At 36.6% G+C, this 27,361-nt stretch overlaps 1 protein-coding gene across 1 annotated transcript in view; it reads right to left on the reverse strand.

Annotated features, from left to right (window-relative positions):
* Positions 1-27,361, reverse strand: part of PIK3C2G (phosphatidylinositol-4-phosphate 3-kinase catalytic subunit type 2 gamma) — a 215,961-nt gene that overhangs the window by 53,646 nt on the left and 134,954 nt on the right. The window contains exons 25-27 of the mRNA XM_084526130.1: positions 11,931-12,087; positions 7,622-7,731; positions 49-241 (exon numbers count right to left, since the gene is read on the reverse strand). Of these exons, the coding sequence (XP_084382256.1) occupies positions 49-241; positions 7,622-7,731; positions 11,931-12,087 (460 nt within the window). The remainder of the gene's footprint in view (positions 1-48; positions 242-7,621; positions 7,732-11,930; positions 12,088-27,361) is intronic.

Here is a 27,361-nt window from a genome sequence, read left to right on the forward strand (position 1 = left end):
AGCTCACAAAAGAGTCATTGAAGATCAAGTGAAAAATACAACACATACGGAGTCAGACTTTTTGTTGAACCCCAAAATGGTGGCTCTTGCAATTGACTTCTCTGTGTTCAGCATCATCCATTCCTGGGGGACAGTCTCTGGAGCTGGAGGCTTTGCAGAGCCTGTCACTGACATCTGTGCAAGTGTGTGGATCAAGTTATTGAGCTTAACGGGAAAGCACTCCAAACTTTCCTTTATTTTCCTGAAAAACAAACAGAAGAGGTGCTATTGATGTATCTGGATCCCATTTCTTGATCCTTAGTTTCACAGATACAAGAACCAAAAAAAAACCATACCTAAAACCTACCTCACATGAATATGTACCATATGCACACCACTGACCATTATTTGCAGCAATACATTTCCATCCCTTGAGCCCCTCTGCTTTGAGGACCACTCTTGCTGTAGCTTCTCATGACTGACCTTGGGGTAGTTATACTTCATAAGCTGGATACAACCAGCCTATCAGACAAGAGACAGCCAGAATATTTTCATGTGTGTTTTGAGGAATTCCAGGTTAGAACAACATGTGCTCACTTCAAAAGGGACGGAAGATTGTCTTTGCAATTTCATTACATTAATCTCACATGGACATTAATCTCACATATGTCTGCACAAGGCTAAACATCTCTTGCATCCAATTTTTAATTTAATTGTGTGTGTCTTGTTAAATCCCCTACACAATTCTTAGAAGCCCAGTCTTTGTGGAACAGCTTAAGATGTATATATTTATTTAAAAAAAATATAAATAAATTCTCTTCTCCTCCTATCTTCTCCCATCTCATCCCTGTGTCAGAGGAACCAGAACATACTTCTAATTTCCTAGTTTTGAGATCTTTCATCAGAAAAGACACAATGGAAAGAAAAATTACTAGATATACATGCAGATATGTAGCACAAACTTGTTTTAACATCGAAGTGAACTTGAATTGGGAAATAACACTGCAAGATAATAACTGGTCTTTGAAGAGAATATGCAGTGCTTATTAGAAAACACTTGCCCTTCTGAATTCAATTGCTGCTTAAAATCTATTTAAAATGTGTTACTATTTTTTTTTTTTTCTATTTCCACGCTTAATTCTATAGCTCTCTGAAGACATTCTGGATGGGTTTTATGTTATAGAACAACATCCTATTAGTTTCAGGCCATATAGTAGCAAACCTCTATCAAATTGTCTGGTGTTCCCCCCACTCCCTGTTTTGGACTATATCTAACTAGCTTACAGGAATTGACAATACCCTTAACCACCTTCGTCATTACCTCTTTGAAGCTGAGCAAATGCTTCATCTGTCATTTAAGATTAAATTCTTATTCATGTCTTTCTCTGTGTGGGCTGGATTGCATACTACAGTCAATTGAAATCAACTCCATTCATCACATTAGTCTGATTTTCATGATCGCAGACATTCTGGCTAAAGACTATAGCTTTACAGATGCCACCATACCAAAAAGAATATTCTACCTGCAGCTAGCTCCCCAGCTCGCTCCCCCAACCTGAGATCTCATTCAAAATACCATGTGAACTCATCATACACCAATTAGGCATACTAAACTAAGGAAACAAGATGTATATGTTTTTCTTAATGTAATAGCATGAAAGGTATCTCTGAATTGATTTAGTTCATTACCTTAATTATTAATTACATTCTTCATAAACAAATACCTACAGACTATTTAATAAATAATTAATTAATACTAAAATTGAAAACAAGAAAATAAATCTAATTTCAAAATATTAGTACAAAATCACTGATTAGTTAGGTCACATCTGAGGTGAACATTTCTTTTTTAACTCTTATGTGTTTAATTTAATGTTTAGTTTAAACACTTGCTAAATCACTGAGACATGATTTAGGTTATAGAAACTGTAAATTGGCCATATTATAGCAAACTGATTAGGGATTTTGCAATGTTACTATAAGAGACGTTCACTTTGCAACTAAATACAGTGCATTTAAATTCACATAAAACAGGTCTCTGCTTATAAATTAGTATTAATTCAGACATCATCACTGTCACAGAGCAGCTGATATTGGAATACTACTATTTAAACAATCCAGTATTTTAATAGTTTGTAGTTTTTTCCATGGATCCATTAAGCTTCTAAAATACTTTTAACACTTAGATTGCTAATCACATGCCTTCTCTAAACCAAAACAGAGGCTTTTGTTAATGCTGTATCACTTGTCAGTGTTTAAAGGTAAACATTTAAAACAAAATAAAGCTAGAATTATATATAGTTTTTGCCATCTCTATATACTCTGCTTTCTCTGTATGTGGTCCTCTCTGTTATAATAGAAAGCAATAAGCAATCTGTATGTCCTGTCATTAAGAATGAGTTTAAAAGGCCTCTTTGCTATTCTGATGACATCTCAGAGTGTGTCTTCACAGCAAGGTACAACAACTACAGTTAAAATTTGCTGAATTTTCTTTCAAGGGTGAACAAGCTTAAGGAAACTTTCTATTCCACAGTTTCCCAAAGCTTCCTAACAATGTATGGAACAGTGATGTACATCAAACTCGTGTCATCTTTTTAAATTTTGTGTTTTATTTTTGGTGTAGATTACATCGCTGACCCAGTTTACCACGTTGTGGCAATCTGATTCCCCTTTCTGCCAGCATTTTAAAAATTCATTAGAAATTCATAAGAATCTGTACTAGAACCTTCTCCTTGAACTCTCTCAAATGCTTTCTCTTCTATTGAGCCCCATTAAGTTTAGCTACTGGTGAAGAATTTGTTAATAATGGGTATCATTTACTGAGATCCTCTTGCTCCCTAGGTCACTACCACTTTTGCTGTGCCTATAGCTGGCTCTGTCCTCACAATGGTATCACTGTGAATCATAATATTTCTAAAACAAAATTTGCTGGCAGCAACATTTTTTTGTTTGTTTATTTGTTTGTTTTTTCCACATGACAATATTCTTTTACCACACAGATTGCTGTCTGACCTATTTTGCGGAAACATGAGTTAAATATCTGGGATTATTCAAAGGGAATAACTTTTCATGTTCCACCTGCTGCACGGGCTTTGACTTTCAGATTTGGTTTACAGATTTTCTGCAAAACTGTCAAATCACTATCAGGTGAAACATGCACAGACTGGTTGGCAGTTTATGTAAACAGATGCATGAAAAATTTGGCTTTTTCAAGAGTGCTTAGTGATGGAAGTATACCCCCAAGTCTACATGAGAAAGTAGTGAAGTCCAAAAAGATTTATTATGTGAAATATGTGGTGTTGAGACTCCAACAGCCATGCAGCCATGTGCCTTTTAGGGGTTTACTTCAGGCTAACTCTGATTCTATGGGCAGAGCACATCTGATACTCTTTTGAGGTGCACCTTCCATTCCAGTTTCTTCACTGGTAGTCTTCCTGTGCACCTCTCTCCCATACAGAGGACATTCCCTTCCCTGAGCTGGTGACACATGGGGTTTCTACAACAGTATGAATGTCTCAACATAACTTCAAGGAGGAAGTTTGCCTCTGTTCATTTGATGCAGGTTTACCAAGACCTTTACAAACTACTTGAGTGCAGCTGAAAGAGAGTTTAGTATAGTAGTTTTGTCTATGTCCCATTAGAAGTCACCAGCTGTCACTGTTTTTTCAGCTGTTTGGAGGATTTCTTGCTGGAATATCTGCAGTCACCTCAGAAACAGGGGTTGTCTGATCATTTAAAGATTAGTGTCATGTTTTGAAAGGGGTTACTGTGAACTGTCCGGTTTTGCAGCTGTTGGCAGTTGTGGTTTGGAGTGGATACATTTGACCTAGGCAATGGCAGGTACCTAATAAATGAAAAATAAGTAAAGATGGCAGCTGACCTTAGCAGCACCCCTCAATCAAGCAACTGAAGATATGCAGTGGTACTTCGCTGGTAATTGCCAGATCCACAGTGCCTCTCTTATTCATGAGTTTCTAGAAGTGAGTTAGATTGCATACTACAATCAATTGAAATCAACTCCATTCATTGCACTAGGCTCACTTTAATACCGTAAAAATAATTTTAAATACATATCATTTTACAGGCATATTAAAAATGTCAGGCAGCAGTTGACACCATGCTGACATTTGAAGATTATCTACAGAATACCAAAGAGGAAATTTATATCCAGAAATAGGATGACTTTCTTTTTTCATTGTTATAACTGAGTTGTGAAGGAATGAGGAAAGGAGGGAGGGAAAAGGATCAAGTTGAGTTTCAAGGATCAAACTGAGTTCAGGGCAGATGCTGGAGAGACAACGTTTCATTTGGCACTAGGTGCACAGAAATTACAGGCAAACACAGAAACTCTTGTTTAACTCTCAATCGGTGCACTGTTTATTCATGATCTGAGAGCGTGACCTTCCAGAAGGCTGCAATCTGTGAGCTTCAGAACTGCTGCTCATCAGCTCGTAATAGTGAACTGACCCAATGTGAGAAGAGAACAGTACACAAATGAAAACACAGATTACTGAACATGTCTTAATTCAAAAGTGAGAGCAAAAGAAACACTGAATACTTTAGAATACTGAAAGGATTTGGACGTTAAAGTCCAAACTCTGGTATCATTATCCCATTGGCTAAAAAGGTGAAGGGCAAAGAAAAAATTAACATTGCTTTGCCAAGAATATTTGTGGCATTATTCATCGTTTTATGCTGTTTTTAAGTGCCAGTGGAGGCAATATCAGTACTATTCTCAAATCAAACTCAGATAATTGCTAAAAGCAACCTATTTCTAGAGAAATACAGTGAGAAATATTCTTCTCCTATTTCCACTAGCAGTTTTTTTGTTTTGTTTTGTTTTTTTTTTTTTTTTTTTTTCCAGCGGATACGTTATATGATTGAAACTGAAAGATCACAATAAATAACTTGCATTTAGAACAACAAATAACTCTTGGCAGTTTTCAGCATTCCAATGACCACATTTCTTATCTAGAAATGAACTTTTAAAAAATAATGTATATAGAAATGAACTTTTTCAAAACAATAAAATGTTTACAGAAGTAATTGTGGAGAGAAAGCAGCTATGAATTTCAAAGGATTTGAAGGCTACTGGAAGTTATGCTAATAAACAGAACTTCCAATTTCACTTGCTTTCTAAGGAAAACCTGAAAAATAGATATAGGAATAAACTATGGAGAGACCATGAGAAGTGTGGGATTTGATTTTTTTCTCACCTGTGCTTTTTGTACAAAAAGGAATTAGGGAGGAATTTTTCTGAAGGATGGGAATAAAGACAACATAGGTAATGCAAAGCTCACAAAAATCTCAAAATATTAACATTCCTAGGAGCAGGTCAGAAAATGCTTATATTGACGGTAAGTCCTGAATAGATCTAGGTATCAAGCCATACCAAAGACTGCCTGGAAACACTTTTCAGAAGTTAAAATACTACTAGACATGAAAGCTGGCATTCTGCCTATGTTTAAACATGTAGAAGTGTTAGCTAATACATGCTTTGAATTAACACAAATTATGTTTAAGCATGAATACAAGTTAGAATTAAAAAAAAAAAAAGTAAAATGAGATCCATAGAAATTCATGAGCTGATGAAAAGACAACTTGTACTTAAAATGAGCATATATGATACAAACATACACCTAGCAATATCTGAGTTTTCTGTATGATATAATGATCTCTATGACCAGCAACAAATTCAAAGGAAATTAGAACAATAGCCCTAGAGTTCTCTAAAAGCATTATAGCAGAAAATACAGTTTCAAATAAGATCTGAGCCCACAGCACTGCACAGATCTGCAGCATGGTGTTACTTTTATTGGTAAGCAGGACTTGAGGGTCGATTCCCACTCTAAAGTCCTGCACTTTCCTCAGCCTCAAAACTCCATAACCACCTCACCCACTTCCAAGAAAGAGTACGGAGAGAGCTCTCGTCCTGAATGCTGCCCTCATCCTTTATCTTCTGTCTAAGCAAGACTGCTGTGAATTTAACCCTAACCGTAACCTTATTCCTACCCAAGTGAAAAGCATACTAATGCTTTTAACCTCCAGAAGAGTTCTAGGCACTGGCTCTGAGTTTTGCGTGACACTAATTCAATTTTTGCTCTGAAGACTCACGTTTCCCTATTTGTTATGTATAACCTAGTCTTTTTTTTTTTTCTCTAATTAAGTGAAATGGCTTTTCTACCCATGAGAGGCAAACACATCCACCCAAACTATGACAGATTCAAGACTTTTACATTTTAATTAGAAGCTGCATGTTTCCTATTTGAAGTGGAAATGTAAGTCTGTAATTTGGGAATATGTAAAATTTTAAAGGAAAGGATAAGGTAGGAGTTGACAGTAAATGTGAAGCTGTAATTAAATTTTAAAATAAACCAATCTTGTTAAGGGGCAATAGGGAAAGCATATGAGAAAACAAGAGTTAAAGGAGAGAAATCTCAGTGCTCTGCTGTGTGCAAAGTGATGGAACAATTGCTCTTGCCTAAAGGCAGTTCACGCGGTGGGAGAATTATGCGGCCTTATGGAAGTGTCCTTTAGGGCTTTGAGTTTGGAAAGACTGTCAACTGGACGTGCCCTGCACATGCACAAGAAGAAGCAGTCAGAAGGGTGTGGCTTACTGTGCATGTGTATGCAGTGATGAGCATGCTGTGAATTCAGACTGTCCTTTGCAAATGATGGTGTTGCAAAGAACAGGTTCTGACAGGGAGAGATTTTCTCATACTGTGCCTAGAATGAGAAAGTGAGCTTCGAAATCCATTCAGTTTCCATTGATTCAATATAGAGCATCATCAAATTAACAGTTGGAAGTATATGTACTACAGAGGCCTGTCCCAAAAGATCACAACTGCAGGTTTCCGACCAATTTTTAATAGGTCATCTGCAACTCCTCACCAATAATCCCCAGTTATTATCACAAACAAGTAAAACATGTGATTATCCTCATACAAATAAAGCATTACATATACCTATACTCATATACAATTCTGTTCTGTTATACATCTATTAAGTCCTTAACAGAAGAATAATTACCATTTTGCAGATGGAGAAACTATGGCTAACAGAGGCAGAGTAACTTGCCTGAAGCAACGCAAAAGGTAGAAAGAAGATCAGAAAAGGGAATATAATGCAGGAATTTTAAGTCCTCATTCAGACGGTTAACAAGTCAAACCTTTTTATGGGAAGATTTTACAAAACCCACTGCAAACATTGTTCAGATTTTGTTGTTGTTGTTGTTTTTGTTACTTGGAAGAACATTCAAACATTCATTCAAAATGTCTGCAGTCCAAATCCTGTTGCATGGAGTTAGTAGATCTAAAGGCAGAGGTAAACTGGCTATAAATAAGCCATAGTGGTTTTACCATTCCAACTGAATAAAACCAGTAGGCACTGAATAACTGTCTTCCTACATATGTACCACAAGTGCACAACTGTGTATCTTTGAGAAACCTGAGAAGGTTGATTATAAGATGCATAAGGAGTGGATTTTTTAAAGTAAGCATATGAGGATGAATTATCCTTTTGTGTAATTTCACTCATTACAACCCCTTAACATAAGAGGAAAAAAATGTGTTAAAAAAAAAAAAAAAGACAGCTTTTCTTTATGCCTGAAGGTGAAAAACTTTCTGGATTATATTGTCTTTACCTTGTAAAGTAGCTTGTAGCCTGGAGGTCTGAGTCCTGAGGACGGAGGTTATCATAGACATATTTCAAATCCTGAATACTCTTCAGCTCAGGCAATCCTGCATGCAGCATCTTAAAGTAAAGAAATGTCATTACTTCCTTGTACTACTAAAAATAAAATTAAATTAAATGGGGCCAACTGAGAAATGGAAGGATTTACACAGAAAGGGCTTTTTCTAAAACACAAAGTTTTGCTGATCTGTAAAGTTGTTCTGGTGCTAGAGCAATGCCTGGAATACTAAAGTGAACATACTGCATTGTAAACCTTCACACTGAGGTACCAGGAAGAGGAACTGGAAAATCACCAGTCTATTTGAGCTATTTATTTTCTATTCCAATGTCACAATCTCAATACATGCCTTGCTAATCTTCCTTCATAGCCTTCTAATGGTGATAATGGGAAGACAACAGGATGCTGGGAAAATGTAGCCACCTGAACAATAGTGACCACTTTTCTGTTACACTGACAATGATAGCCAAGCCCTAATCCTATTTAGTGCAACATCACCTTCTCATCTGTAACTACGACTTCCACTAGCACTGCTCTGGACTCTTCCTGCAAATGGATCATACAGTCATTCCCTTTACAGTCAGTCGAGGAAAAAGATCCTTTTAAATGTTCACTTACAGAAGGAGCCCTGACTTGGCCACTCAGAACTGCTCTCTGAAAGAAATACATAATTCCTCTTCCATGAGGGATGGAGCTGGTCTAGTTAGTTGGCCATGTTAGGTTAAAAAGACAAATAATACAAATATTTCCCTTGCAAAGTTACAGTACAATGAGCAGTGTAGACAACTGTGTCCAGTTGACCGTACATCTCTCTCCATGCAATGTAAAATGTCACAACAAAAATCTTTTTGATTCACTTCAAAACATACTGATTTTTCTCAACGATCACAGTAAGTTGAGAGTGATGTTTTGTGTGTAATGGAGAAAAAAATCACTCCTTCACATTGCTCAGAAGGAAACGTATGTGATTTTGCAGTCACTGCTGTGCATTCTTCATTGACATTTATGTCTACTGCAGATAGAATGTCCCACTGAGTTTTGCAGATAATGACAAAGAAAAAAAAGAAACACTGATCTTATTTTATGGTTTGGTTGAAGGTTAAATAGAGGAAAGCGAAAAGGGATGAGGGGAGGGTGTCATTTTCCTTATTACTTCAAACCTCAATATTTTTACATCAAGTTTCAATATTTTGTATGTTTTCTTTTTGGCATTATGAGGAAAATCTTGCTTCATGTAAGGCCAAATCAGTACTACCACTGGACCTTTAGATTGCTGTCTCACAGAGTTCTGGCTAGCAAGGAGCAGAAAGACAGAAAGTTCAATGAGGCGAATGTAAGTAGCTTGTTTTCTTGACTGGATGAAACTTGGTGAGTTGAGAGCTGGGACAATAACAATGCTCAGCACTTAGGGATACACACTGCTATTTACGTCTCCAACACATTTATAAGAAAGGTAACTCCTGTCCCCTTTTAAAATTAAGAGAGTTGTTGCATAGACAAATTAAGCTTCTTGCCCTTCATTAGAAAATGGAACAGTGACAGATCTGAACATAATCTGAATGATCCATAGTGTGACTACATAATGGGATTCTTTAGGATCCCTGAACTGCAGAAGGGAGTCATTTGCCAGCCCCCAAAACATCTTCAGCTGGGTGGTACCTACACACTGTTTTGCTGACTGCAAGAGTTGCTAGAGGGTTATTACACTGCTTCATCCCTCTTGCTTCATATACCATATCTATCTTGCTTTCCCTCATGGAGGAGGCTTCTAAAAATGTGGCTAGTGTTTCTAGATGCTAATTGGACAAGAGATGGAACAACTGTTCAGAAAACAACTACAGGTTGCCTAGGGAAACTCAAATACTAGATGGTTAAGTTTAAGCGTCTGGATTTATCCCCTCTTGTCTGACCACACGTCTTGACCTACCACACTTAATCATCTCAGGCCATCTTACTTGTTGAGTGGAACTGCTTATGCTCTCCTTGGGCCTGGATTCAGAGCTCCTATCAGCCTCTGTTTAATAGCTCACATCAACTCTTTAACAAGAGCAAATCTAATGAACTACAGGCATTTATACACCTGAACACTGTCAGCAGACTGTTGGGTCTCCCACAGATGTTTCTGCTTTTCATAGTGATGGAAACTTCATGGATTATTTCTTACTCCCAGAAAATGTTGGAACAGTTCTAGAAACATGCTGCTCACCACTATGAAAAAGCATTAAGTCCCATACTACGGGAAAAAAAAAAATATGAAAACACTTTGCTAGAAACCACTAACAGTCACTGACCATCCAGAGTACTGTTTACAGCTCTTGTCAAGCTGTACTTTTTGGAAATGGCCTTATAGTTTGAATTTTTTTAACCATGCTTTACAAATAGTGTCTTATAAAACAGAATGGGACAGGGGAAAGAGAGCTAAATGATGCAGATTTCCAGATATTGAGAGGTATCTTAGACTGTCATTGATACACATAGGCAGTGGTTAGTTTGTCTTGTCCTTTCCTGATAACATCTGATATTTTGCATAGAAATTAATTCAAATTATGACTTCATGGTCTATTTAGTTTTCTTAACTAAAACAGTTTCAGAACTAAAACATTTTGATACCTTCTTCCAACCAACACTCCATTTCAAGTACAGAACCAGACTCACCTTTCCAAACATCACTGGCAAAAACAAGGCATGCACAACTCATCTAGTTTTATAATTTCCTTTTGATATCAAGTGCTCATCAATGAGGTGTGAGTACACTGCCAGTTGTTTTTCATTATGAAATGCAACACAATTGACTGAACTGCAGTTCATTGACCAATGCTTAAACATATTTGTATCCTGAATTTTAGCTCAGCACTCAAAGAACAGCAGAAACAATAGAAGAGGCAGTATGCCCTGAATATAAACAAACCTGAGCTGTATCCAGGCAGAGATAGCTAGGTATTTCAGAGTTCCTGCTGGGAACATTTTCCTAACACTCTCTATATATTATCTCACAGTAATCTAACATCAGTATCTCTGCTGGTTGCAGAAGAAGGGACTGACTGCACTGAGGACCAGGGGGTGAACAGGAGATGTAGCTATATTTCCAGCATGCAGTTTTAGGCAACCTGTCCAGAAATGCAGAGATAACTGCTATGGATGAGGGTGCACAGGTGCTCTTGATTTTTTTCCAGAGACTCTTTAACTTAGATAGTATTTCCCAGAATGGCATTTTGCACTACTTCCAGCCACTATGGCTACTATGTGTTTGGGCAGAAGCAGGGTTGAGATTTGATGCAATCCTTCCTGCTCTATATTGGGTAATCACACAACGTACCACTGCATGAGAATTTATGGACAAGACAGAGGCAGGACAAGGAAATTCTTGCTGTTTCTTCCCCCCTCCCCCACCTCTCCACCATTGCAGAAGCTGGAGACAATAGAGCTGTGTTTATGGAGTAACATTTTGGCTGTACTCCAGCTTCAGCAGGAATTCTGGTTATAACTTCATATAGAATTTTCATACACTAACATTACCTAGGCTTTGCATTGGGCCCTGGACATAAGTTTTGGATTAATAGTCTAACCAAGCATATAAACAAATATTAGTTAATTTAATATTCTCATTCTACCCGTGAGAGGGGAAAATTATTAAGGTTTCATACTCAAGTAGAGTCATAAAGAACTTATGGAATCTGCCACAGCACGTGAATCAGCATGAATACTTAAGGGATAAAAAACACCTAAAGATCTTTAAATTCTATACAAAAGGATTTTAAAATCAGTCTTAATATAGGTCTTGCTCCTTTATTTGCCATCCTAAAAAGGGAGTGTGGAATTGTGCAAAAAAAAAAAAAAGGCATCACTGGTAGCTGCAGTGCTGCTACATACTCTTACATCAGTCAATGTGTGAAACATTTAGTTTTCTTTGGCTTGCTATAACCATAAATGAGGTTGGCAAATGATTGCTTGAAAACCTTGAAAAATGACTGAGTGAAAATTCCTGAATGTAGACCTTGCACCCAGGTTATTTTACAGCTTTCAGCTATTTTGTAAAAAACAAATAAACAAAAACAAGTGGCAGCTTAGCTTTTCTCTTCTTAGAAATTAGTACATGAAATTGCATATTTTCTTTGCACAGGAAGTGCCAGCACTAACATTTTCTGGAGTGCAGCTTGATACCTCTTCAAATCATAGTGCTACAGGAGGCAGTAGAGAAGTGTTAAAAGGGAAGAGAACACCAGAGGAAATTGATTTTTGGTTTCATCTTCAAGTTTCTTACCATCTCCAGCAGATTCAAGAGTAACTGGCTGTGTTTCCTGACTATATTATATGCTCGACAACAAAGCTCCACAAACTCTTGAAAACGCTGTGGGTTTTTTCCACCTTCTGTGATGAAATACTCCATCTCTGATGTGAAGATGAAAGGAGCTCGGTCCCTTAAAAAGAGAACAATTACATGAGAAATTTCATTTAAAATAGCAAATCATGCAGGACGGTTAATATTTGTGTCTCATTATTCATATTTGTTTTTCCAATATTATCTTCCTCATTATTTAATCTCTCCTTTCCTCCAGTGTGGACAGGTCTATTGGTCTATCTGGTATCCCTGACTAATTGGGGCAGAGACAGGTCTCACAGCAAGAGCTTCCCAGTAAGAAAGACAACAACTAAACAAGTTTGGGGCTTACTTATTTTCCTCTGTCTTTTCTTTACTTTTCTTTTTAAATTCTCATTGTTTAATTTCTTGACTTCTGCCCAAAAGTGAATCTGGAAACATGTTCACGCCTAGTATTGAAATATTTAAAAGCTGTTCTCAAACAGGATGGGATATAAATATCAACTCCCTACCAGAAGTAGGGAGAACTGAGTTAAAGAAGTGAGTTAAAGAAAAAAAATGCAACCCCACAATCCAAAAGCAACAACAAAAATATATAACATATGATGTGATCATTAAATATACACCATTTTGAAGGGATGTTTCTAACTTGAGTTAAAACAGAATAAACCCAAATACATTCTCTTGTTCTATGTATAGTTACCCTGTATTCACTCAGGAGTAAATGAGGTGCAGAATCTGAAACCATGTCTTGCCTTTTTTCTTATCAGTAGCAATGTTTGTGACTATGACATGCTATAGAAGTAAAAAACAAATTAACCAGGCTTCTGCTAACAATGCTATCATTTGATAGTTTTAGAAAAGACAGATATACTGCATCTTACCACAGACAAAACTACTGCAGTGATTTTCTCATCACAACTGTGTATACAGATGCATGTACACAGATTAGAGGGCTATATCCCACGGAAATACACACAGTTGGTTAACCCTTAAATCAAAATAAACTCGAGTAAACCAAATACTTTTGGGAAACAAATGCAGAAACAAAGTTGAGAATGTCTGTTTCTTGCTAAAACCTCAAATGTGGGCAGAACCTACTCTGCTTGCTGATTCATTCATAAACAAGACAGAGAAAAATTTCCTTGGAAATTTCATCATTTTCCTACAAAAATGTTTGCTTGGTATTACTGTAGAAAGTCCACTTGCCATGAGATTCGAGGCTGCAGATGGAAGTCTCAGTTACATGAAATGTTAAATGACCTTCCCTTTCTTATTTGTGGAATATTATTTTTGTTGTTTACAGTGAAGACAACTTCCTTGAAAACAGACCCCCTACAGGCATTATTCAGCTCAAATCAGCCCAGGTCTTTTTTTTTTTTTTTTTTAAATTATTACTTTTATAATTTTTTTTCATTTTTTTTTTTTAAATATATTATTCCATTTCATTTAGGCAGTATTAGGAATGACGAAAATCTCCACAATATTGATTCTTATTCTTTCCTTCCACATTTTTCTGTATCATGCAAGATGTTAGATGTATCATGCAACATAACAGTGTGACAGTTATGTTACAGTAAGACTTTTTCACAGTGATTTTGTAGTTTTGTGCTGTAGCTCTCAGAGAATTACAAAATTGATTCTGTTACTGATTTCAGAGAGCAAGATTTTCCCATATCCATCTCTTATTCATTCATCTTTCAGCTTATCTTTTGTCTATCAGTGGCATTTAATGTAGATGTTAAGTATTAATTAGTTAGGTTCAATTAGGGTCTCAGAAGTCAATTTGTTGAAACCAGTAAGAAAAAGAGATTGACCCAGAAAATAAACAACATTTTCACTTATCTGTGGGTAGACATCCAACCTAAAATCTTATTTGAAAGCTTTCTAGCACCTTAAGAATACTTAAAAAACAGAACTCAGTTTCTTGTCCACAGTGGGGTATTTGGGCTAAAATATCCCAAGCTAAAATAACTGCTCTAAATTTACCATAATGTGTACTATGTTCAAAGCTCATATTTGATTTCTGATGTCCAGCTGCATGAAGAGACACAATTACACCATGAAGACAAAGCCCTTTCTGAGCTAGTCCAAGTATCCCACATTAAGCTACTTGCTTAAAACAGATAGTTACATCAGAAATTACTTTAATGGAAGAAATATTATGTTTAACATTGCTGGGTTGGGCTGTGGGCCAACTTCCACATAATGCATTGACTGCAACATTAGTCAATTCCCCTACTGCTGTTGCTAAAGGATCCATTTGAACACATAACTGATATGTTGGTATTTACATGTATATTACTTACAGGTTAATTTTTCTTGTGAGATAATTTTAAGCAGTTTTACAAGGTTCTTAAATTTCTCAGTATTATTGAAGACATTATTATTATTATTATTATTATTATTATTATTATTAATAATAATAATAATAATTCGGTAGGGCTCTCTGCCCTTATTAACTTGCAAAATATGGTATAGATTTTTTTTCATTATATAAGCCTGATTTTGCTCAAGGTATTGTAGTATCAGAACCTTGCCCACAAGTAACCCCTGCAATGAGTCAGACACTAAAGCTCCATGCTTGCCTGTGTCTAAGTAAGCTGTCCACTCAGAAAGGGATCACTTGCAGTTGAAATAAAAAAACATGAAAACAACCTAGTATAAGTGACAAGATCCATGAGAAGGAACAACAGAGTCATTTGTCATGATAATATTAAAAAGTAAAGTTTCAGTGGGAAGAGATACTCGTTGACAGTAGGTTAAAGATTCTGAAAGAAAAAAAAAGAAAAAAACAACTGACAGGGCTGAACATCTGTGTAAGTAGGCAAAATGTTCTTTGCTGTTTTCACAGACTTCTCTGGAATATAAAAATATGGAAAGTGATAATCTAAAGATTAGTCCAGAAAAATTACATACCGGCAAGTGTAAGTCACCATCCATCATGCATGGGAAAACTTACATCAGCAAATGATGGTGGATGTTTTAGCTTGCATAAGAAAAAAAGCAATGACTGCTCTGGTTTTGCATGAGCTTTTTAATTTATCACACATACATGTGCAGATGAACTTCACCCAGGTGTACAGCCTATGTTTCTATATTTAAGCCATCTCTAACCAATAGCCTTCTCTATGGCACAATAGCTTAGACAGTATTTCAGATAAGCTTGTTAATAAATATAAAAGACATCACTTATTTGAACATAACCCTATTACATAATTTCTTCAAATGAAATTATCTAAAATATAATTATCTATCTATCTAAAAGATAATTATCTAAAATTATCTAAATATTAAAAACTTTATACCCCCAAATATACTCAAGATCACAGATAAAACCTATAATACTTTAAATCCATGGGATGCGCAAGGACCCATATTCTGTACTACAGCCAATAGGAAAATAAGCCATAGCCTAAAATCTGTATCTATTACATTTTTTTCCCATGCAATTAATGAATTAGCTGGGTGTAGTTTAACAAAACTAGTATGATTAGGTACTTTCAAGGAAAAGACTTTTACTATGATATCCCTGTAGAAGACCAAAATCCTTTTTATTTTCTTGAGTACCACCATTTCTAGAAAAAAAGCCTTATTGAGACAATTGGTGTGTCTTGAGGTGGACCATACCATAGATGTACAGTGTATAATCCCCTCAAAATCATTAAATCTATCTTGTCACTTTCTCTTGCTCTATCTTCCTCCTCTCTTTTCCCCCATGGCACTAAAGATCTAGATGAGATTAATAAACCTTTTTTTTTTTTTTTTTCTTTATGGGAAATCAGTCAAAAAGGTAATACCCCATTTTATTCCAGAGCCTGATTGCAATCCTGGACATTAAAGAGTTTTGCTTTACTATGGCTGTGACAAAAGAGTGCGCTCACATCATGTGCTCATGCAGGGAAAAATAAGATTAGTTTTATGTTTTGGTGGTTGTTGTTGTCATTGTTGTTGTTTTCTTTATTTACTGCTTTTAGAGATATAAGATTTTCATTGGAATGTGTTTTACAGTTCCTCTGAAGATTAAGAATGTTTGGATAATATGTCATCAGAGAAAGGAAAGAAATTAAACCTCAAGCAACTAAACGGATCATCATGCAAAAACAAACTTAGTTTGGGTTTATGGGAACACTTATTAGGACTTTACTATAGGCTAGAAATATGTTGCATTCTCTCACCCTCCCCCCTCCCTCTCTGGGATGGGGGAGAGAAAAGGGAAACTGAAGCCTGTGATAAAGACAGTTTATTAAGACAGGAAAATAATAATAACAATAATAATAATAATAATAGCACTAATAATAATAATGTGTACAAAACAAGTGATGCACAATGCAATTGCTCACCACCCGCTGACGGATGCCCAGCCTAAGCTCGAGCGGTCCGGCCCTCCCACCTCGGCTAGCCACCCCTATATATTGTTCAGCATGATGTCAGATGGTATGGAATACCCCTTTGGCCAGTTTGGGTCAGCTGTCCTGGGTCTGTCCCCTCCCAGCTCCTGCTGCACCCCCAGCCTGCCTGCTGGCAGGACAGAGCAAGAAGCTGAAAAGTCCTTGGCTTGGTGTAAGCACTGCTCTGCAACAATTAAAACATCAGCATGTTATCAGCACTCTTCTCATCCTAATCCAAAACATAGCACCTTACCAGCTAGTAGGAGGAAAATTAACTCTGTCCTAACTGAAACCAGGACAGAAGACCAGTAAGATCATCAGGTTTTGTTATGAAATAGTAGATGTAACCTGATTAACCAGTTTTTTTAAGACAAACAATAGCTTGCGTATTTTCTATTATGAATCTCACAGCACAGAACATTCGAGATAGATACACTGACTGTATTTTATATAAGTAGCAAAAGCACATGAGATAATCAACAACAGCAACTGAACTTTACTCTGATCCTATCTAAACTTCTTAATAGTGTTGTTAGTGCTTAAGGCACATGCAATAATACAATGAGACAGAACCAGATTAGTTTTTTGGATGTAGTCAAAATTGTCATATGGACATATGAGATAGAATGTGAAATGTTTTCAATGTAAAAATCATCTGCTCAGTAGCATAAACCCCCGTATATTCCCTGACTACTTTAAAACCACATAGGCTGAGTCAAGAGCGATGGATGGCATTCAGCATGATTATGTGGAATTTAGATGTATCCAATAAAATAGGAAAAGCTTTTAGGGAATGTTTGAATGCTGACATCTTTTGCTCTATGGAAAAAGCTGAAAGCTTACTGAAGAACACACACACACACACTAAATGAATATGAATGCTTATTTCTATAGGCTAAGTGAAGATACCTAATCACAGTAATGATATACATATACATATGTATATATTTGCAGACATAGAAAAAAGAAAACACGAGCAAATGTATCCCCTGCATATATTACAGAATGAAGAAGTAAACAACTGCACAGTACAATTTATCTTAAGCACGCATACATAGAGTCATAAAAAGATATGCCTGGAAGGGCAACCACAAGAGATACTCCATCTTTCTCCTTATGCAAGGACAAGATCAACCATAAACACACTTCTGAGATTCTTGTTTATCCAGTTTTTAAAGACGTAGTGACAGAACTCTTCTACATCCTCCCTATCGGATTTCTGTTCCAGTATCTCCCTTCACAGATTTTTTTTCTTAATGCCTAATCTAACCTTGCTGCACTTTCATCCTATTAATTCTTGTACTTTCCTAAGGGAACATGAAGATGCTGTCTTCTTTACAGCAGCCTCTACTGTATTTGCAGACTGTTATCATTTCTTTCCTCAATCTTCTGTTGACATTTGTTTCAACCTTTTCTCATATGTCTTGTTTTCCAATTGTCTGATAATTTTAATTACTTTTGTCTGAACTCCTTGTAATAGGTCCACATCTTTCTAAAAGTAAAATGTTGAAAGTATTCCAGTAGAAGTTTTACTAGCGTTACATGAAGCAAAAAGATTACTTCACATCTCATGCTTTACAATTCAATATTCTATCATCAACTTATATTCAATTTGTCTGTAGTACAACTGTCATATTCCTTTCTGTAAAACTATCTATCACTGCTAAGTCCAAATTTGAACATGGTCAAAAGCTCTTGTAATAAGTGTCTCCTGAACAGTCAACAACCGTATTCTCTGTCTCATCATACTAGTTACTAATGAAAATATCAAAAGACATCACTCCTACAACAAACTTTATGGTATGCTACTTGGTGTATTCTTCCATCTTGACACTGAAATGCAGGCTGGTAATTTCCATGAATGGTTGTTAAGGCAGTTCTGTGTTTTTTATAAAGTATGAATACCTCCCTTGCTGGACTTGACATCAGTTTTCCCATTGACTTCAATGATGGTTGTAACACTTACAGTATCATTGGCTTGTATTGCAAATCTATGTTCAACTTTGTTTAGAAAACTTGTCTGGTTTCTGTTTATTTTACTGAAGGAATATTGCAAACTGTTCCAAATATATGTATCTGCTCCTGAAAAGAGTAAAAAATGTCTTGCTGAGACTTATTTCTCAAATCACCCCAAACTGACATATATCCATCCGTATCTAAACAGAATGACAGTCTAAATTTCAACTGCCAAAGTAATTATGATGCTTTAGAATGGGATAGAAGAGATAAATGAATTAGCAAATTTTAAATAGCTTCCCCCACAATAAAAAAATAATGTATTCTTCCTGAGGGATTTGTATTGTATTGAATTGTATTTTTGATAGCTTTTATTTCCAGTAGCAGAGAGATGGAGACTCACTTGGCTAAACAGAGAACTCATGACTAAGCTTCAAGGCAAAAAGGACATATATAGGGGTGGAAGGACTGAAACTCTACCAGGGCATGTAGAAATGGTGTTAGGAAAACCAAAGCTCAACTAGAATTAAAACTGGCAGTGGACATGAAGGGAAACCAGAACTTCTACTGAGATATCAATGACAAAAGAATGAAAAAGCAAATGTGGGCCTGCTGCTGAATGGTGCTTTACTGACACAGGAGCACAGATAAGACTCAGGTGCTCATTGCCTTCTTTGCCTGTCTTCACTGACGAGGCTCCTCTGGTGTCTGTGCTGACAGGTAGAGTTCAGGGAGGAGACAAACTGTCGGCAGTGGTTGAGGATTGAGTCTGGTATTACTTCTGAGAACTTGACCCACACCACTTCACGGTAGTGGGTGGCCTACATCTGATGGTGTCAAGGGAGCTGGCAGAAGTCATTCTCTCACATGAACAGCTGCTTTCCCTTGCCATCCTGGTGTGCCCTTCCAAAAGAGCCTCCATCTATCTGTTGCGGCTGCCCAATCATGTGAGCTATCCCACCATGTCTCTCTGATCTTGCTGAGATTGTATCCCTGTAACTCTGCACAGACCTCTAATCAATCCCATTAGTTTCTCATGAGGTATGTGCTAGTATAAGCAAACTTCAGAGAGGCACCCAGTTGTATTTATTTTCCAGGAATCTCCACTGCCCAACTCAATAAGTATAGATTATGCTGCCTCTCCTCTGGGACATGCAATGTCTCAGATGTGATCTGGTAACTTTCCTTTTCATCATCTCTTACCCTGCACAGTCTGCTGCCCCCCACATGAAACTGCTTTACTTCCTCCACCAGCGCACATTTCCAGTAGCCTGCATCAGGAGCTTGCATTTCCTGAAGCAAGAACACCATCTCCCCAGTAGCCTCCATCAGGAGCCTGCTTGAGGTGAAAGTCTCTAACATTACAGCGGTAGCTGTACATGCAGCCAAGCACTGTGATTAATGGTTTGTTGCCTGTAGGTCAGAAACAGACCACAGGGGTTTACTCTAGGTCCTATCACGTTCTGTATGTTTATCAACAACCTGAAGGAGAAGAGAGAATGCATCCTCAGCATGTTTGCAGATGGCATCATACCAGGGGTGAAGCTAAGGTATTATGGCAAAGCTGCCACTCAGAGGGCCTCAGGCTGGAGAAATGTATGAACAGGAATCTCGCAATATTCGGCAAGGAAAAATACAGAGCCCTGTCCGTAGATGGAAGAGCCCCTGCAACCACCCAGACTGGGGCCTGCCCTCTTGGAGAGCAGCACTGTGGAAAGGGTACAGGGCCCTGGTGGCAGCACACTAAGCATGAACCAGTAGTGGTGGACCAAGTACAATCTTTGGAAGTGATGAAGACTAATAGCATCCTGGTCTGAATTAATGGGGGTGTAGCCAGTAGACCCCCTTTACCAAGTACTTTTTAGATCACACCTTGCCAAATTAAGAAAGATGTCACTAAACTGGAGTAAATTTAGCAAAGGGCCACCAAGATGTTTGGAGGGCTGAAGCACTTGCCAACAAGGAGAGGATGAAGGAGGCAGGCTTATTTACCTAGGGAAAGAAGAGGTTTTCAGGAAACCAAATAGAAATCTTCTAATGCCTATAGGAGGTTACAAAAAAGATGGAGCCAGGCGAGAATAAGAAAGGTCAAAAATTGAACAGCTGAGGTTATGACTGACAGTAAGGGGGAAACAAACAAACAATGAACAAACAAGCAACATAGACACAAACACAAACCAAACAAACAGTTGAAAAAACTGCCTTCAGTATGAGAATAATTAAATATTAAAACAGGTTACCCAGAGAAGCTGTCCTGTGAGGTTTTCAAGATTGAACTGGACAAAGCCGCAGGTAACCTGTCCTGCATTTAGTGTTCTCCTTATCCCCTTGATACTTTCATACAAATGCTCCAAAACACATTGAACATCCTTGGCTCAGGTAAACTATATGGCCTGGACATTCAAAACATGCATATAATATTTTTGACCTATGGTCTTTACCCAAATGACAAGAAGTCAAATCAATACCCGACAACAAGGTTTAAACTCTATTTCCTGTCATTTCTACTGCTGTTTGAGATATCTACTGTGTAAAAAGTTTCTAAATGTAAATTTGAAATCTTGCCTCCAATTACAGTTTTACCCATCTCATTTTTATATTAATATCTATTTTTTAGTGTCAGAAACATCAAACTAGAAAGGATATCCTAGATTCCTTAGGTAACTGAGGATGGTTCTTAAACCATTATGGTCTTATTTGTTCATTACATTACTTCTTCTTAAATTCACTTTGCTATTATTAATAATTTTTATCATCAGAATCTTAATGTTAGCTTCCCAGTTAAATCACTGTATTGGACAAACCCACTATTTTGCCCAGTAGTAAAAGTAATATTTCACACATTGCACTGGCCTATTCTAGATGATTTATCTGTGTCTGTCAGTAATTGAATTGTTTACATTGAGATTTAATCATGCTTAACTGATATGGTGGAAAACAAGCTGTAATCCTCGCCTAAGCTAAGGGTTCTGATTCATCATTCTGTTAACATCTAGTTTCCCCATGTAAACTGAGCCACATTACCTATTTATTTGTGCCCCTTTGCCTGTCCAAAGTGCAATGGAATGTCATTTGACTGAATTCTCTTTCACAGTGGGCCAAATGAAGTTACTGAAATGAAAATTCAATTACGTATGTTCCCATAGGATTACTGTGCTAAGTGACAGCATAGCTAACACAAATATTGACAGCTAAGGTTAGATATGTTCCTAGTGTACACCTAGTATTTGCATTGTGTATTGCCATGGGGACTCATTTGGGACCTTACCTTGTGACAAGACAACTGGCAATAGACTCATGATGGGAGAGCAGAAACTAATTTGAGACATTTCTTGATTATTTTCATACTATTTCCCCAGTCTTTACTACTTATTCTGCAATCTGACCACAATTTATTCACGTATATCACGGAATTTCAGATATGTTGTACAGTCAGCTGCATTTATGTTTTGGAAGAATCCCCCCAAAAAATCCTACCTCAGGGATGTACTCTGTTCTAAGAACATTCATGCAACCTTGCATCTCATATTGACTAGTTTAAAAGCACTACTGTGTTCAGCAATACTGTGTCCAGTTATATTCTGGGGCTTCATGTCAAGATCCTTTATCCAGAGAGACACACATGAAGTAGCCTGTATTCTGAGTCACTAGCAATCAGATTGCATAACAATTTTAAGGTGGATTTAAATACTTTATATACTTTATGTTCAGTAGCTGTATTTGAAATTGTTTGGTACAGCTTTCCTGATGCCTTATACAATTTTCTAAGACTATCACATTTTTCGTACTTGTTAGGAATTTTTTACTGTGTAGACAGAACAGCTGAGAATCATTCATAGGGAATTGGAGTGATTCCTCTTGTTAATAAAGATTGTTGGACAACTGCTTTTTGTGTTCTGGACAACCCTCAGCAGTGAAAAAAAAGGTTTTAAATTGCAGTCATGAAAGATGCTTTAAAACAAGTGGGCTTTTGCAGTCAAGAAAGATGCTTTAAAACAATTGATATATCCCATATCAATTAATTATTCAGCTAACAGGTGTTTTCAGAATGAGACGGCTATTTGGAAAATACAGTAGTAGATGTTGGATGTTTGTATATTGCCATGCAAAATAAAGGAATAAATCAGTGAAGAAGTTGAAATTTCTTAGGGCAGGGTATGAAATATACATGAATTAAATATATCAGTGTGCTTGTGCTTTCTGCTTAAGGATGAAGGACAAAGAGGTATTATTATGCAGAACAAGCTGAAACAGATACCAAATCTAAGCAACAGAGATTAATTTAAAATTGCTTGATGTATACAGACTGTGTGTGAGAACAGCTCCCCTGAATATAAATAGGTATGTAGAATGCTTTGGAAAAAGAGATTTATTATAATAAAATGATTCTGAGGGTAGCAGGAAAGAGGAAATCTATGTCTCTGAAAGAGTTATACTTTGAAAATGATAACAAATAAAACCATATAATCAAAGTGGACAGTGAACATGAAGTCTTTTTTCCCTTTGATTCCTATTTTATCGTTAAACCTTCTGCCTCTAGAGTTATGATCTATAAAACTTTGTGGGGTAGCTGAGAGAAAAAGGGAGGAGGAAAGGGGAGAAAGAAACCTCTGAAACAGGAAGATGATAGGAAGTCACTGAAATAACTCATTTGCAATAAATCTCCCAAAGTGCTTGGAATTCCATTGGCATCAGTCCTCTAGCCCAAATAATTGTTAGCAAGAATATATGATAACTCCTTCAGGAAAGTGTCTGTTCTTAAAGACTGGAAAGCAGTCAATGCCTTGCTTCAGCAGAATGAAAAGCCACGAAGGATATTGGGAGCTGCAACAGATGGGATCTGGGTTCCAGGGAACTCAGTTGAGCAGAACAATACACTTGGATGAACAGAAGTGGACAGGGTCAAATCAGTGCACACTGTATGGGGAAAAAACATGTTCCCCTTAACCATCTGAGTACTTTGAAAAGATTAACAAATAAAATCAAGGATATAAAGTGAACAGTGAACATAATTTACACAAAAAGCTTTAGCTGAATGTCCTCCACAAGAGGCTATTACTGAAAAATAAATATCCAATAGTAAAGCACAAACTACTATCCAATCTTGATAATTAGAGAAAGTATCAAAACAACAATAAATACCTACTGTTCAAAGCAGACATAGATAACAGAAATGTATCTGAAACTCAAGACTGCAATTTGTGCTGGTCACATATTTCAGACCTGATTTGTGCTTTTGGTGTTTAAGACATGACAATTATGGGTACCTAACTTTGGAAGTGATGGACTTCTTGCCTCATAAATTCAAGCCCCGTTAGGCATTGTCACCTTTGAGGTGACACTGTTTCGCCTTTATGTCTTTATGCATATTTCACCTTTCAGTCTTTACACAAAGACTTATATGTATGACTAACTTTAAACACTTGTATAATCTTACTAAGATCATTTGGATTACTAAAATGTTTTAAATCATGAGATTAAATCTTTCTAAGCTTTCAGTCATATTTCTGGAAGAAGAACGCATAGAGGAAGTGTTGAAAGTCGATGATGGCATGGAACTCTATACCTCACATAACCTACTAACTCCAGGTTGATCATACCAGAAAAACAAATTTAACCTTCAGAAAATGAATTACTAGACAGGCACACCAAAACATTTAGAATAAAATTTTTCAGCAGATAATACAGGCTGGCCCGAAGTAACAGTTTGATTGTTATGTTAATTTATTTTTCAACTTTCACATTTTAGACTCTTCCTTTAAGGATTACTCTAAATAATATATTTTTAAAAAATGAAAAAAATGAAAAAAAGAAAAAAAAAAGAAATTTTCAATTTTCTAACTTATCTCTTGCTTATTTTTCCTAGTTTTAGGAAAAACACGGAAAACATGTAGATACATTTTTTTTTTTTTTGACTGTATGCCAACATTGACATTTTAGAAAGACATACCTGAAAAGAATGCATTTCTTCAAATAAACACTTCCAGTAAAACAGGAATTTTAATTTTAACTATTAACCTTAAAAACAAGATGTGTTATTTTTGAAATAAGATACATTTTTATGCATGCTCACACTTTCTTACATGCTATTTAGTATAGGAAAATACTGACATAGGAAGAAAGTGTGGGAAACATAATTTTCCCATATTTTTGAAACTTCCTTCAAAAAACTGGAATTTCCCAGTGGAATAGCTAGATTGCTTCTGGTAATTAACTTTGCAGAAGAAATCAACTTAGCAGATTTAACTTCTGGGAAAACCACACCAGCAAGCAGAATGAGTTTGGCAAAGAGACAAGAGGGTCTCTGTGATTCAGATCAGGGAAAGAAAGGTCAATGACTGGGTGTTTAAAAAAAAAATAACGGACACTAAAGTTATCATGATGAGAATATATAGTGTGCCATTTAGGTGGACTACTCCATACCTTGCCATCAGTTTTCAGACTTGGTGACTAAAAAAATACAGGCAACAGTTCTTGAAGTGACTGGTAGTGGAGAGGATGAAACTGCTAAAGTTAGAATTAGTTCAGTTAGCTCAGGATTTAAATAAATCTCTTACAGCCTAATTCAGCAATGAAGAAATATTCAAAAGGAACTGGTCAGAACTGAAAGGAAGAAAAGACAATCAAAGAAAGTGTGTGAAGTACCGCCATTAGACTGACACCTTCTTCAGTGCCATTTGATGGAAGTCCTGTATGATTACGTGGATAATATGACACTTATTTTAGTCAAAGCGGGTCTTAGATGATTGCCCTGGAATACTCAGTAGTTAAAGAATAGGACAGTTATATGAAGTTAAATGACAGAATTTTCTTCATACAGTTTGAAGTATTCCTGAAGAATTCTCTACTTGAGGGGTATGTAAGGTCAAATTCAGTGGCTGGATTAAAGAATGAAGGAAGTCAAGTTTTATTACCACTAACAAAATCTGTCATTTAGTGTGACTAAAACATTAAACAAATAAAAGATAATAAAGTCTCATGTTCAATAGGAAAATTCCCTGTGTGAATTTGGGAATAATCTGTCTGCCAAACTCTGTTATTATACTTTTGGTTAGATATATCATACATAGACTTCCAACACTTCTTCTGAAAGATTAGTTCTTAGACCCAAGTAAAGATAGGCTATTAGTACTACTGAACATATTTTGCTGCACTGTGAAGGTACACGGAACTGGAAAAGATAGAAAGTTCCTGATTCCTCTTCCCTCTGAAATCAGTAGGAGCCGAGCTACTGACTTCTACCTTGGACTCAAAACTGAGCAGATTTATTGGATACCAGTTAAACATGAGGGCAGGAATTAGAAAAGCTAACTAAACCCTTGAATACAAAAGAGCATGACTACATGAATCATATCAGCTTCAAAAGTTTCTCTGAAAATTCATATTGGATTTGATAGAAAGAACTGCAGCCCATGAATGATGTTGTTCGATTCTCAAAACTGCCATGTTTGTTTTACAAACTTTGTTTTACACTAAAAGAAATGCTCCACAGCAGAATGTTGGAGAGGACCTACTGTTATGAAGCTTTATGAGGAATAAGAGCTTGCTAATGGCAAAAAGCACTCACTGAAAACAGAAAATGGACAACCGTGGCAAGCAAGTTATCTTCCTAACTTTTAAAAGGAATGTCCATTTTAAACATTTCAGATAGGGACCCCTTATCTATAAGCATCTACTCACTTGAATAATCTTTTTCTATTTTTTTTTTTATTTTTTTTAAGCTGTTAGGGATTGGTATCAGATGCTTTCCATTCTTTAAAGCTACCTCCAGAACTTCACAAGCATGTATATAGCACCTATTGTACAAAACCCCAAGGGTAAGCACAAATAATTCTGAAGACCTGGAAGCATTTAATTGCTGTTTTATCAATATTATTTCAGGGGCATGGTATTGTTTGGGAGTGCAAAGAACCCAAATAAAAATCTAATAAGAACTCAAATGAAAAACTAGTATAAAGAGCTTTTAAAGAAAGAAGAGGCTAAAACTATTTCAGGATTTGCATTGTGGGAATGGGTAGATACAAATAGCATGGAGGGTTTTAAATTCTGAGAGGGCCTGAAGTTTGTGGGAAGTTGAAATGTGATATCCCTGGGTTCCTGTGTTACAAATAATATGCTACATTTTACGAAGGTGCATACAACTCAGGAGAGCTATAGTTATTAATCTTGCACCTGCTCAGCTGCATGTAGGGACAGGGAAGACAAACATTGTCCCATGACATTCACAACCTACAGAAAGTGAGTCCTTGTTTTGCTAAGGAACCATGACGGAGTTAAGTGAAGGTCCTAAAATGTATTACCATTTTATTTTATGGTTTAAGAGCAATATACTGCATGGAGAAGCAGGAAAAAAACGGCCACTATTTATGGAAGTTATTATTCTTTATTTTTTTTTCATAGACTTAAAAGACAGTAGAGGAAGACTGAATGATAAAACAGTAAAATCAACATCTGTTTTTATTATTGCTATTACATAATTTCTGTTTAAATTTGATTATTGTGTGTCCCCTTGTATTTCATTGGTCCTACCTTTCACACCTAGATAATTCTTTGCTCATGAAAAAATACTGCTCAATTCCTGCTAGGCTCCCAAAGTCAGTTTGCTGGAGTGAGGGATGCAGCACTTGTCTCTGAGTGTGCATGAGTATCTTTTTATGACTCTGCTCTCCTTTATTCTTTCCACAGCAAATAAGTAGGATTAAGAGAGCATATCTTGAATGATTGATGATAATTCTGAGCACTGCAACTAAATCTTGTGACTGCCTAGATTAGAAGTACTTATTAGCCTCATCAGCTTCCCTCATACCAATACTCCCATGCTGTTATTTGTCTTAAACAGTGAGATAGTCAAAAATAGTCAAAGGCCAGCCTGAGGGGGATTGGGGGAAGGGAACAAATAATTCCAACTATTAATCCTGGAAATTATCAGGAAACTTGGAAGAAAGTCACCACCCATACACACACTACTCATCACTGTTAGGGATCATTCACTCATTCTCTATTCTGCTGTACCAGTTCCTTTATGCA

Source organism: Aythya ferina, assembly GCF_964211825.1.
Source record: "Aythya ferina genome assembly, chromosome: 1".
Taxonomy (NCBI): domain Eukaryota; kingdom Metazoa; phylum Chordata; class Aves; order Anseriformes; family Anatidae; genus Aythya; species Aythya ferina.